The sequence below is a fragment of the Dreissena polymorpha genome, chromosome 10 (genome assembly GCF_020536995.1).
Source record: "Dreissena polymorpha isolate Duluth1 chromosome 10, UMN_Dpol_1.0, whole genome shotgun sequence".
Taxonomy (NCBI): Eukaryota; Metazoa; Mollusca; class Bivalvia; order Myida; family Dreissenidae; genus Dreissena; species Dreissena polymorpha.
The window spans coordinates 19430900-19446704 of NC_068364.1; the positions used below are offsets into that span (position 1 = coordinate 19430900).

A 15805-nucleotide genomic window follows, 5' to 3' on the forward strand; every position below is an offset into this window, starting at 1 on the left:
GGGACTTAATAATAAATCATACAAAATAACGAGACATCAATCTGTAATTCGAATTATGTTGAAATGAAACGGTTTTCAACATAACTGCAGTTAGTATTTTTATTCTACCGCATAACAAAAATAATTTTGTGGTGTCACGTTATGTATAAATGTAACTATGTTTTTAAATCGATATTAGGTATATGCCAAACACTTTTTTCTTTTATTCGAGACCTTTCTGTCGTATAAGCAAGAAAAGAGGCAATACCAATTTAGCTTGCATGCATGTGAATTATATTATTCTATGTTTTCTTTCCATATATTACATACAGATTTTTATAAACATTCTTTTTAATTAACACTGCATTGCGCAATTTTAACATAAATGGTAGCAAGTATAACTTTCAAGTTTGGAAATTGAGGAAGAAATAGCGCACAAGGCTGATACGAATTTGCAGAAAAACCTCAAATTGTTTTATTTGTCGTAAAATCAGTACAACATTATACAGATAATTTCCAAAGTGTGTACTTCCTCAGTGCTATAATGAACACACATATTATTATAGCTATCGATCTCACGGTTATTTGCGAGTAATTATTTGCAATGAAGTTTGTTTAGACATGAGATTTATTTGACGTAAAATTAAACTTATAACACAATGTATAGTCCTTTTTTCTCAACGGTAAACGAATATATAATTTTACTATGGTTGAATGCGATATGTATAAACACGAAACACATTCGTGATTTCTTGAATACATCTTTGTAAAATAAATGCAAACATTGATTTTAACACATCGGTATTTTCTATATTCATTCGATTGGAAAGCAAAAAGTCTAGTGGTATCCTGCTCGTCACTCACAGTATAGATTTTGAAGTTCTAGTCCCACAATCTATAAATGTGTTTCACCGAGTGATTTATTTGAACGTATTGACTTGTGATAAACATTTTTTTTCCTAAAATACATGATACATATTGCGTTGCTTTTCTCGAAGTTTACTTAAAAAAAACATATTAACACACACGAACGCACTTACACGCGCGCGCGAACACGCACACGCACGCACGCACACACACTTACACAAAATGTAAAAAAGCAAACGCGTGCACATAATTGTGGTCAATACCTTGCGATGGTGAATACAAACGAAATTATGTTTTAAACCGGTTTCAAGGAGCTCTTAACCTCATACTTTGCTCAAATGATATATTCAATAATAAAGTGCATATAATGTTAACATCATGGTATCCCGATAACAATACAAGAGAATACATTTTGATTTAATAACTATTTAACTCCTCTTCAATTACATACAGAATAAGCACAAGAACCGTAACTTTCTGAGGCATGATGAAATAAATCCAACACGAGTATGAACTACATCTTGTCCCTTTGTTACAAAGCTTCAGAGACTTGGCATCATATAGTTTTTAAATTAAGATTATCGTCTTGCAATCCCCGATGCAATAAAGTTCTAAAAGGCCTAATTGCATAGCTGGGTTGTTTATATTCATCGTTAGCTACAAAAATAGTATAGTTAAACTGTTTCAAAATTGATTCATTGTTTCAAGTGAATACAATAATAACAGCTAGTTAAAATAAAAATATTATGACTTCACAAAAGAGATAGTCTTAATCTTAAAATCCTTTAAGAGCAGACATCCGCTATCGCAAACCATGTATGATTGGAACATCCGTTTCTGTCTAAAAGTCACATGGCTGAAGTTAAATACGATCAAACAGTGGCTATAGAGGTATGCATAAATTCACCAAACGTAGTTGTGTTGTTTAAAATAATAATTCCTGTTAAAATCACTCGTGTTTTCTGTTAAATAAATTTTTGGAAAAGTTTTCTATTCAATATAAGGACATCAAATAAACGATGGGTGTTTGAACACTTGAAATTGTTATTGTCAAAGACATGTGCTTTTTAGCTATTCATTATACCTTTACTTTACACAAAATACGTATTAAATATATACACATTTCAATAGTTTTATAGTAAATGTATGTTAATCAAATGTGCAGCGCTTAAAAAACTACGAACATGAAAAATATAAACATTACTAACTATGTACACAATATATATGTATCATTATTACAAATACAATCATATGTGTATTCTTATTATATTCACTCATTATTTAGGTTTTTAACCAAAGTTGTAGTAGTGGAAGATTCCAGGATTCAAAAAGATATGGTCCAAGATGGGTCTAATCGTCGAGCTCAAAGTAAATGCCATTATGCAGGTAGTTTAATTCAAGATAACGAATTTCCTTCGCTGAGATTGGAATACGTATGTCCTTCTCCCCGCTTGTCACCCAAAGTTGTATAGTTAGTTTCGGCGTCTCTGTGTGTTTGTTGGGAATTTAAAATGTGAGAACCTACAAAAGTAATGTAAATCAAACACAATTTCACTTATGTTAATGCAGTACACATTCCACATAAATAATAACAATCTTAGTTATATACTCAATTTTTAAGATTGATTAGAATCTGCTTGACTGAAAATACGTGTTCCGACTGTTTGGTATATACATTTTTAAGAGTAATTTGCTATTACACACATGAAGCAGTTTATTTGAATTCGTCAATACGATTTGATCAACGTCTCCTAATTTATATCTAGGTTTAATCAATACATACTAAATGGTTTTTATATAAGCATTATATACAACTATTTGCTGGAGCTTGAAGCTTCATTTAATTAAGAATGCATTTACAAAATGTTGTACATTAGGAATACCAAATGAGCATGTTTTTGTACCAATTACTAAAATATACCAGGGGTAAGTTTAAATCAAACGCTATTTAAGACGAACATGTTAATGTATGCATATGATCATATTGCTGTCTTTTGTTGCAACAAGTCAAACAAAAATCAGACTGCTGAGTGTTAGTTTTAATAAGAGATTCTCTTTAAATTTTGACATATGAACAATGTTATAATGTTGATACATTTAAACCATGTAGATGTTTGTAATTGCTTATAAATTAGAAAAAATAGGACTTCACGGAATTTTTGTTAATGTGCAAATTTAGTTTGAACGAACCAATGGCTTGCGATGTAAACTGAAACAGGGCGGTGGGCATTAATGTTGTTGATTTATTCTTATAAGCAATTAAACGCTTTCGCGTTTATAAATGTAGGTTATAGTGTGCCAAAGTGACGAAATAAATGAAATATTTTAGCAGGGAGATTTCTGAGTAGAAATATGTGAACACATGATAAACTTCCTGCCTTAATTGGAAGAGTGTGTGTACGGTCGCATTAGAAGGATGAATGAGATGAAATCTCAGACACAGTCTTTTAGCAGACTGGTTTGTAAAAAAACTTTAATTGTAAACACACTGATACAGCATCCATAATTAAGGTTTTAGTTCATTAAAAAAAAAGATTATTTTTTATGCCAGATTAGTATTTAAAATTATGTTAAACATAGCATAAACAAACAGGATTAACCTTCGCGCAGAGAAGAATACGTATTCATTTGCTCGCGACTGACGCCCAAATCTGTATAGTCGGACTCTGCATCTTTTTGTGTGTTAGCAGGTGTGGCTTGACTACCTACAAATGGAAGTACACAAACGCTATTGGCTATCGTTGAACCAATATGACATAAAACACACAATATATTAATCAATTTGTGCATTTGTGAACACAATTTACATTTAATTTTATACATCTGATTCAATTTCACGTGAAGCAGATATTTAGAACAATGTGTACCTGCTGCAAAAGTCCTTACGTTATAATATTCGTTGGTATCTTTTTGTTTCTGTCTGAAAAGAAATAACATTGCTTACACATCATATCTCCCATTCTAGCCGACAATTCAAACGATATTTGTTTCTAAAACAATGCTTCAGTATTAACCCTACGACCGAAATAAGATTAATGAAAAGGTAAACTGTTAGCTTATCAGTATGCTTGCGTTTACTAAAACGTATGATTGGATGCACGTCGGTTTGATCGAACCCACCAACATAAACAATATTATCAAAAACCTATTTCCAACCTAACGCACAAAACAGTGACATCATAAAAATAAATTTTATATGTATATACTAATTTCTTAAACTTTGCTGGTGCTTAAGTGACATCAATAATAAACAAGTTAACATCTTACTTAATTCCTATGCTTTAATGTCCACATTAGATGAATATGGTTACAAATCAACGGTAAACCACACGTCAAATTATAAACGTCTAGTTACACACGACATATACACATGCTATTTATGCTTTTGTACTAATTTTCATTAGCTTTCCACCAGTTATACTAAGAATTGCCAGATAGGCACCGTGGAGACCCATAAGCAGTGAAACGTTTGGGACCCACGTCCCAGGCCCATTGTCGGTCATATGCTTACAAGAGCGCCGGTGCCCAGTCGATTTTACTCGTTCAAATTTTCCTTCAAACGCTAAGGCAGGCGAGACATAAAATGTGACAAAGCATTTAATCGGAACATAACACTGATATAAAGTAATTGGCTTTATCAAATCATTGTAATAGGCTAAGTTAGTAAAAAAATCTTTCTTAACGGTATTATGTGGCCCCTAAAAATTGCCTACTCTGCGTAATGGGTAATCCAGGACTGATAATAAGACATTCTGCGACTGAAGCATACTCTGATCGACAAGACCGACGTATCATTAAATACGATTATCAGACAAAACTCGAAAACAATTATCGTCTGAACAACTTACTTCGGTTTACCTAAACTAAGACACACACATGTAAATATAAAAAAGCTGTAGTATGTAGTCGAACAAGAACTATAGTGCGAAAAAAAACATACAAAAACCTCTTTTTCATCACCAGCAGTGTGATGATCACGCATCCAGCAATAAAACAAACCCCACCAACAACAGGACCTGCAATGGCCGCTGCGTTTCCACTTGTGTAAGCCGCTGATGATTCTGTACTGGTGAGAAGTTCTGTTAGCAAAATCACAACTTAATCAATTTTCTAAATAATGTCCATTTTAGCTTCAATTACTGGTTTAATTATTATTATTTTGCGGTCAATCTCTCGATTGGTTTTGTAAATATAGGGTACACTTTTCAGTATTTGTCAGAGTTGCCAATATGTAAAAAATGCCATATATTAATTCTTATAATATTTTTGTTATATAAAACTACACATACTGCATTTTTCTCCCGAGTATCTATCAATGCAGCCTGCAGCACATGAGCCATTGTCAGAACATCTGCTGCCAGAGGCGACTTCGGCACAAGTCACTGGACAAGTAACATTGCACTGTGAACCACCGAATCCAAGTCTACATCCGTTAATGCAAGTACCGTCACTGGAACATAATCTGCCATCCGCACCTCCAGCACAATTAGTAGGACAAGGCATACTACATAGAGGCCCGTAGTAATTTTGCGCACATCCATTTATACATTTTCCGTCTTGTGAACATGAATTGTTTGTCCCCGTGCGTGTGCAATAAGCAGGGCAAATATTATCACATTTATTTCCGAAATAATTTCCTACACATCCCTTTGTACATTCACCTGTATAACGGTCACACATGCTGTAACTGCAGTTGGAGCTACATGTTTCATTGCATGTAGCACCGTATAAATTGGACATCTTACATTTTACGCAAGAACCGGTAATAATACTACAACCTTCTTGAGAACAGTTTGTACTGCATGCAATCTGGCAACTGATACCATGAAATCCACTACTGCAATTGGAACATAACGGTCCATTACAACTTGAACAGTTAGGTGGACATGTTCTACTTTCACATTTATCGCCAGCAAAGCCCGCCGGACATAAATAGCAGAAGCCAGTTGTTTGATTACACGTATTGTTCAAACAATGTTGTGAGCAGCTGTATTGACATTGATCTCCATAATATCCCGTTTTACATTAATTACATATACCAGTATACCTGTTGCATCCAATTTTACATTGAATTGAACAGTTGTTGTCACATTGATTGCCGAACCAGCCAATAGTGCAATTGAAACAATGGCCAGTTAGTTTAAAGCAACTGTTCACACAACTGTATGGGCATGAAAGTTCACAACTTGATCCGTAATAACCATCAACACAACTCGTACAATTGTATCCTCCAATACAGATGCTACAATTGGCAGTACAGTTTAGATTGTTTACACACTCACCAGTATATATGTCACAAGATCCATCAATGCATTTGGTTTTACATGGCGTTCGACATGTCGATGTATATTGTCCGACGGGACAGACAGAGCACAATGGCCCGTTGGTACATTTAGCACAATATGTTAAACATGTATTGGCACAATAGTCCCCGTGGTATCCCGGTTTGCATTTACACGCTCCGGTTATTGTGTCGCAAACATCTTGACAATTTAGAGAGCACTGTTGATTGCAATTACCATGGAACCCGACCTTACACTGACATTCACCATTGTTGGAATTACACGTACCGTTCAAACATCCAGGTGCGCAAAGGTTATAACACGATACGCCCCAATAGCCTTGCCTACAGCTAGAACAAGTAGTGTCTTTGCAAGCTAAACAACCAACAGAACACGCATCCGCTGTAATAAAGATAAAATAATAATAAATAATAAGAACATAAATATTCGCTGTTGAAAAATACAATAGTTGTTAAAGACAAACCCCCATACCAATATCACAACTAAAACAACTTTTATATAGAACACTTACTGAGTACAAGTTTTAGTAGGAATAACACGAAGAAAACAATTTCGACTTATTGATACGGTGGTCTGTAGTTCGAACCAAAGTGAGAAAAAAATCGTGTAACCATCTGTTATGTACGGTGGCATAGAGATGAAATTCACTTCTCTTTTTATGCTCCCCCAAAATTTATTTTTGGGGGAGCATATAGTCGCCGCTTCGTCTGTCCGTCCGTCCATCCGTCCGTCCGCGTGTCCGTGACCGGAATTCAATGAAACTTTATGGGAAGCTTCACTACCAAGAGGAGATGTGCATATTATCAGCGGGTTCTGGTCGGATGATTTTTCACAGAGTTATGGCCCTTTGAAATTGTCCATTAACTGTACATATAGTGCAATTCTTGTCCGGGCTATTTCTCAGCAACTAATGACCGGAATTCAATGAAACTTTATGGGAAGCTTCACTACCAAGAGAAGATGTGCATATTATCAGCGGGTTCTGGTCGGATGATTTTTCACAGACTTATGGCCCTTTGAAATTTTCCATTAACTGTACATTTAGTGCAATTCTTGTCCGAGCTATTTCTCAGCAACTTTTACGGGAATTCAATGAAACTTTATGGGAAGCTTCACCACCAACAGGAGATGTGCATATTATCAGCCGGTTATGGTCGGATGATTTTTTACGGAGTTATGGCCCTTTGAAATTTTCTATAAACTGTACATATAGTGCAATTCTTGTCCGGGCTATTTCTCCCCAACTACTGACTGGAATTCAATGAAGCTTTATGGGAAGCTTAACTACCTTGAGGAGATGCGCAAGTTATTTGTGGGTTCTGGTTAGATGATTTATTTAGAGAGTTATGGCCCTTTGAAATTTTTAAATTGCTAAACCATCCATCGTATTATTTTGTCCAAAGTTATGCCCCTCAAGACGTTTCCTTTTATCTGAATATATAGTGCAATATTGTGACAAAAAAACCTTTGGGGAGCATCACCCGTCTCCGACGGTTTCTTGTTTTAAATTGCTCTTCTCTTTTTTCTATCTCGTGGCCAAGATTTAGCTATGTCGTGGCCACGAGATAGAAAAAAGGAGTGCAAAACTAAATAAAAGCGGAGTGCAATTAAAACAAGAGCGGTGCAGTAAATAAAGGCAGAGTGCATTAAACAAAAGAGGAGAGAATTTTCGCTATCTCGAGATCCCGAGTTTGTCAGCCAATCAAATTTTGCGTAACATGTGTAAATATTCTTAATGCATATGTATACCTGGTCACAGCAGGCAAGGCTCTGATATAACATAACATAATTCTATAAGTACGACTATTACTACTACTATTACTGCTGCTGTTGTCGTTGTTGCTGCTGTTACTACTACTACAACAACAACAACACTACTACTACTACTACTCCTCCTACTACTACTACTACTACTACTTCTACTACTACTACTACTACTACTTCTACTACTACTACTACTACTACTACTACTACTACTACTGCTACTACTACTACTACTACTTCTACTTCTACTACTACTACTACTACTACTACTACTACTACTACTACTACTACTACTACTACTACTACTACTACTACTACTACTACTACTACTACTACTACTACTACTACTACTACTACTACTACTACTACTACTACTACTACTACTGCTACTCCTACTACTACTACTACTCATACTACTACTACTACTACTACTTCTACTTCTACTACTACTTCTACTACTACTACTACTACTACTACTACTACTACTGCTACTACAACTACTACTACTACTACTACTACTACTACTACTACTACTACTACTACTACTTCTACTACTACTACTACTTCTACTACTTCTGCTACTTCTACTTCTACTACTTCTACTTCTACTACTACTACTACTACTACTTCTACTACTACTACTACTACTATTACTACTACTACTACTACTACTACTACTACTACTACTACTACTACTGCTACTACTACTACTACTACTACTACTACTACTACTGCTACTACTAACTACCACTAACATAGAAACATCAGCGTCATCAGCAACCGCAGCAACAATACCACATTTTATGTAAGAATCATTTTTAGTAAATGTTTGAACAGGAATGACCGGAATAAGTTCGACGTTCCGGTAATCTGTAGTTCGAATCGAACTGGTAGAAAATTGTTCATCCATCTTTTTGCTATCCATGCAGACAGACAGACAGACAGACAGACAGACAGACAGACAGACAGACAGACAGACAGACAGACAGACAGACAGACAGACAGACAGACAGACAGACAGACAGACAGACAGACAGACAGACAGACAGACAGACAGACAGACAGACAGACAGACAGACAGACAGACAGACAGACAGACAGACAGGCAGGCAGGCAGGCAGGAAGGCAGGCAGGCAATCAAGCAGGCAGGCAGGCAGACAGACAGACAGACAGACAGCCAGGCCAGCCCAGACCAGACCAGACCAGACCAGACCAACAGACCAAACAAACAGACCAGACAGACAGATAAACGGAGTAACGTCCATGATGATTTGAGAAAAATCCCCGTTTTCTTCTTTTAGAAAGGTACACTTAACAGCACTAAGCGACCATATACCTTGCAAGTTGATAATTCTACAAATAACCACTGTGACGACAACATACACTTTTGCCATATTTCCAGTCCTTTAATTTTCACTCCAATAAAACAGCTGCAACGTCATTTGGTTTCTGTTTAATACCTATCACAAAACGTAATAAGAAGCACAGATACCGATTATCAACTGAAGCTCGCAATAGTTTAACGAACGGGAAGTATCGGATTAATTGCCTTGTTGGGTATTGAACATGCTTCTACTGTATTTAGAATCATTCAGCCGCGAAGGAGGAAGTTAAATTAAAACAAGTTTAAAGGGGAACTAGATTTCATAAGCAAAATTTAAAAAGATAAATAGATTCGCCATACGCGTTAACCATACAAATAAAGTCCAAATACATTATATTCAGATCATGTTCGTGCTCCGTTCCGGTACACTATTTTTAACGAAGTTACAGGTTTTTGGACTTTTTTATAAACGTAATTTAAAACGCTTTCATATACTGATCTTATTATTAATGTCTGAATCTTTTTGCATCACTTAAAGATAAATTTCGATTTTCGCTCCGGCAAATTGATTTTTGGTAAAGTTATGGGCCTTTGATAATTTTTCTTTACAATTACACTTTTCTGGATTTTATTCCAAAATGCTTCCAGATACTGACTTTTATTATTGTGTGTGAGTTGACGACTATGACATTAAGATTAAGTACGTGTTTCGTTTTGGTCGTGTATAAATGGATTTTAAAATAACTTAGTAGCAAAAAGTACATGTCGGACCCGGGCTGCTTGTTTATGTTTGGAACGGTATTGTTTCATGAATCTTGATTGTACTTTCAATTTGTATGTAGACACCTTTTCATTCTTGATGACACTTACACCGTGCTTGTTGACGAATGTCTTCTACATTCGGCTTAATGGTATCATTCATGCGTACAGTTGCAGCATTCTTGTTCGTAAATTGAAAGCTGCGTATGTGTATGTTAGTTTAACGCGATGGCAAGATGTGAGTTTCATCCACGCACAAAGCATCATACAATAATGCATGATACAACGATGTCAACGGACAATATCTCCGAAATTGTATGTTATGGCAGAAGTTGGGCCCCTTTAGACATAATCAGTTGGTTCTAATTTTGAAATGTTAGGTAGATTATCTACTTTAGTAGGTAAACATTACAGCACTATCGTCTAGCTATGTATTATATAACTTGCTATGTTCTGTGTATTTTTTAACTTTAGATTAAACCTATAATTTTTGTTCCCATCTACATGTATCAACATATCTTTTTAAAAATAGTTTTCTCTGCCGGAGGTGGAGGGATATTGGTTTGGTGTTGTCACCTCCGTCTGTCGTTCTTCCCTCCGTCCGTGTTTGTCGGCGGCTGTTTCTCGGAAACTTGCATGTTAAAGAATCAAACATAAAAATTAATGTGTCGGCCGACCGACTCACCAACCCATAAGGCAGCTACGCTATGCAAGTTGGAGCCGATTCTCCGCAAACGCTGTGCGAGCTCCCTCGTACGTTCGACTGTTGACTGCCCGGCTTCGGTTGAAACACCGAGCCGAGCTTGCAGGATACGTCAAGGCTCTCCGTATCAAAGGCACGGAATCTGTGTTCGATTGAACGTCTCGGGACCGACTAGTTCTAGACCGGTTCGCACCGCCAAAGGCAGGCCTGTGTTTTGTCCCGCTGGCCGGTGTATATGCGTCCAGGATCACTTCCAGACGCTTCGGCGGCCGAGCTTCTTGCCTTTGCCAAGCCCTTCCTCGGGCTGGTCGCCACCGCTGCTAGGGCCCTGGCCTGGCTCGCACTGTACAAACGTACGATGTCCCTGCTCTCAAACGCCGGCCCGCGACGATCAGCTACTTCCCGGGAGACTAGGCACGTCGCGAGACAAAACAAAAGCATTTTTCTCCCATATATATAATAATAGGAATGCTTTCTCCACCGGTATCGTTCCAAACGAGGTTCAACCAGCTCATTGGGACTGTCGCCCTTGTTGATGCACGGAAATTTCAGCAACCGATAGATTATCGGCCGATAAGAAAAAGGCGGAAGCCACCGCTGAGACGATGCCTTCCGGTCGCGTTCGCTGAATCGGCCCGCTGTGTTCGGCGGGATGTCCGCGGTCCAAGGCCTTGACAGACGGTACCATGGATCCCGAGCGAGATATACCGGCGATCAGGCCTCGCGAGCTCGTTAACCCGACTAGGCCCGCGAGACCACCTCTACCATAGGCGAGTCCCGGCTTCAGCCGCTGTTACCCGCTGTCCGCGAGAATCAGCCCAGCGTTCAGGCCTGGCGAGCTCGGTAGCCCGCGCGACAAAGTCCCCGACACCACCTTTACAGGGCCTGTTTTATTACATGTATTTTTTTCAAATTGATTGAAAATTATGTTCTATGATATTTTAATTGTAGAAAACCATTTGTTTCTTCACGAAGGGTACACTTTTTGTAATAGACATGAGTACTCTAACTATCAGGTTTCTCTTTATACCACAGAGATTAATGATGAACATGTGTTTATATACATTGTAATTATAGCGTGGTAAACAGACTGGAGACATTTGAAAGTTACACGCTCAGGTGTGTGGCAATCGGGATTGGGCTACTTCATAAATATCAGGTCGATATACATTTTAAAGGGGCCGTCCAACAGATTGTGGCATGTATTGAAGCTTGTCATTAAATGCTTTATATTGATAAATTTTAACATTTGACCTAAAATTCTCCAGTAAAAAAAACAATAATACAATTTTAAAAAGTAAAAAAGTAACCCTCAACAGGGCTCGAACCACTGACCCTTGGAGTCCTGGAGTAAAAAGTCTCTCGCCTTGACCACTCGACCATCCATGTTCATGCTTAGAGTGGATGTATTTTTTTCCTATATAAGCAATGCTCGTAGTATCCCAAAATAAACGACAACAACAGAACTTTCCAAATTATTCAATCGTTTCGCGTCGCACGACGCTTGATAATTTTCAGGTTTTCAAATCATCAAAAGATGCATATAATTGATATTTAAGTGCATGGTAAATGGTCAGTATTACTATTTCCTAAAACATATCATAACTAAAACGAAAATTTGCGAATCTGAAACAACTTATTTTTAATTTTGTCAATTTACCAAAACGTGAAATCTGTTGGTCGGCCCCTTTAATCGGTAGATTACGTCTAGTGTATTTATTTGGAACAAAGGATGGGCCACACTTCAAACACATAAGCTCCGTTATGTCATGAATCAAATACATGTAAACATTCTGGAGTACCAACTGCAACTTACCAACATCAACAACAATCATGGCAGTCATATTTTTGAGAACCCAGTATGCAAAAATAAACGTGTTTAGTTTAATATAGATTATAAAACAAAAAGAACTAATGAAGTTTATTCATTATAATAGTCAAAAATGTTCGGATGTTCTCTCTTTTTGTTCTCCATAAAGGTAATTTATTCAACGTACGGACAATAAACGTGCGCCACCAGCTGTAATAATTTGGTAAGTTGCTTCGCCGTAGTTTCATTATGCTTACTGCTTGTTGCTAACTGCCTTTGTTAATGACGCTTAGTGGCAAAACCGATTATTTCTGGTTTCATCAGGACAGGTGAAGTTTCATCACGTTTGTTAGAATCTAAAAGTACACTTTTATGACGTGAGATAATGTGTTATTCCATTATGAATTAGGAATATTGAACACACAAACATCTGATAGTCATCAAGCATGTTGCAACAATCATCAAGTATAAACGAATTGACAACAATCTGGAACATGCTGGAATTGTCATGAAATATTAGAATAAACATCAGTCATTATGTAAATAGTCACCATGATTAATGTAATCTTTACCTAAATATAATTCCATATTTATATTTAAAACACAGACGAATTCATATTGTGTGTCTGTACTTTGATTATGGCTATCATAATGTGTAAAATGTTCTCATTAATGTTTATATTTCAGAATTTAAACACAATGCATTTTTATAAGAGAAAAACAAATTGCTGAAGTGATGTGATTTCTCTTAACTAGGGGTCATTTTGGCTAAATTAAACCCTGTCATTTCACAACTTAGGCGAAATTAATCATTATGAACAGACGCCAATTGATTTACTAATACTGATCCGATGTCGACCCGATGTGTTTGAATAGACATTAACTTAATGCAACATGAATGATATCGGCTGAAAATATGTTAAACAAAACGTGTTAAATTATATCTTGATAAGAAATATTTTAGTAGACGAAGCGGTTATCTGTATAATAATATTATTTATGTTATGTCAGTACATTGTAGGTTGCTTTGGGAGGAACCGTTGAACAAAATATTGAGTGTTTATTTTAATTTTGTTTTGTTTGAAATTCATAATAATAAATTTGCCGGGATTTCTCCTTAAAAATACCCCACATGATTAGGGTTTTATTATTTTCTTTCATGCTTATGAAGATGTGCTTTTTGATATGTCTGCGTGGATCTGTACCTGAACGACTTGATTGTCTAAGGTAAATTTAAGCAGTAACACTTTCTAGAGGTGTTTGCTAAAATTGCATGTATAAAGCTGCTAATCCTTCATATTCGTTTATAAGTCATAGACTACCGCGACCATTTAATGTGTTGCAATGTGTGTTATGTGTGTTCACTTGTAAAATATTCATTCATACTAGTAAAATACATAAATCCGTAATTTATTGGGTTTTTATTATATGGATTAATTAACTTATTTTCATGTTTACGTTAGAATCATCAATAACCAAAGTCATACAATTCTGATATAACCAGCAACAGGAAGCAATTGGACAAAGTGTCATTGTTTATTTCTAAAACAAACGCAATGTAAGGAAAATATACTTAACATTTTGCAGGGTATGGTCAATGGCCTTAAAGCGTATTTCCCGTACCCCTGGTATATTGTTGCATACGTATGAGTTCCCGGGGTGCTACCAATTGGCCATTGTCGCGTCAGGTACTACGTACACTGACCCATGGTACTCGTCTGTATTCAACAAAGTACCCGGGAAAATATACTTAAATTTACCCTTAAATAAGCCCGGGTTCCTTTAAGCGCATTTTCCTAACACGGGGTATAATTAAGTATATTTAACAGTACCTGGGGTACTTTTATGTCGTACCTGAGTCGAAAAAGATCTATTGGGCGGTCAACCAAATTATGAAGACACTATCGTATCAGGTTTCAATGCAGTATAGCGTGCACCTTTTATGAAATCAAGAGGGCTATGTTTGTATTTAATATACTTATCTTATGGTTAATGTTCAACATAATATGTTATTCCTGCTGCAAAAGGCCTAACATTGTCATAATTGTTATCAACATTTTTCTTCTGTCTGAAATAAAGAAAAATGGAAAATTTATTAAAAACTCACATCTTATCCGATAGTTCAAAATTCAATTTATGTGCAAAAAAATAATAACCCAGAATTTACCATACGGCCGAAATTAGTTTGGCATAAAGGCATTCTACAAATTTGTATTACCACATGCTAGCGATTAATTTTATGAAAGTATTCCCGTAGATTAAAACAAACAAAAAACAACAACACACAACAACAATCAAATCCTAAATAAATTAATAATCAGTATTATTATAAACACAGATATTACATATTGAAATGTGCATTACTGAAACAAACAGTTCTCGTGCGATGGTGCCATCAATAATAAAAATATTATCATCTTGACATCCTTCAATACATTCCAATATATACACAACATATGAATACTTGTCTTGTAATGATTTGTGAATTCTGTGTCATAGGCAACATGTGTCACCACTTGAGTCCATGATATCGGAAGACAATATTTGCATACATCTCTCAAAACCCTTATGTAAAAACGATTTGATTTATAAGTTCTCCGTATTGGTATCGATATTTCCTTACACGCAAAAAACCCAGGTCATGAATGTTTTTAAACTTACACTGCCTTACTAAAATTAAATGTAAATAATATGGTTTTATACCATAAACAAATTTAAACTTTTAAACACTTCGAATAAAACTGCGAGGTTTATTTTTTACTTTAAACATGATCTCCACCAGAGTTATTGTTATGTGTTTTGTAATAAAAGAACATAAAGTCAATTGTTTCATGTTCGTTCATCGCTATCACAAATTCTTCCACCGCATCAGATATATAAATCAAAATCCTCTGGAAACATGCACCTTATTCCAATGTCTACTCTGCCAATTCACACTGTGCAAATATTCTTATACATCTAAGGGTTCCACACTACCAAGTTTATACATCTAGTTAGACGCGGGACATGGTGACCTAAAAACGAAGGGGTGTAATAAGCAGACGATTTGCAAATCATTGTAATAAGTTGCATACGTTTTACCGCCTTAATACTTAGCTATACTGCGACCATATTTACTGGTGGACTATACAGACGTAACATGGAAGTTCACTTATCAGACACAACGCGAACACAAATATCATTGAACAACTACCATTGGTGAGAACCTAAACTCGGACAGAAACATGCAATTTCTATTTAGCTGTAGTATGTAATCGAGAAAGATATATGGTGCGAATAAAACATCCATGTACCTC

At 36.2% G+C, this 15805-nt stretch overlaps 1 protein-coding gene across 1 annotated transcript; it reads right to left on the reverse strand.

Moving 5' to 3' along the window:
- Positions 1-826: 826 nt before the first annotated feature.
- LOC127848967 (multiple epidermal growth factor-like domains protein 11) lies at positions 827-5865 on the reverse strand (the record flags this gene model as incomplete). Its single annotated transcript, XM_052381694.1, has 5 exons — positions 827-2367; positions 3447-3551; positions 3714-3766; positions 4793-4925; positions 5136-5865. Coding segments are annotated over 5 exons (1146 nt in total), but the record flags the coding sequence as incomplete, so codon positions are not given.
- Between the last annotated feature and the right edge of the window lie 9940 nt (positions 5866-15805).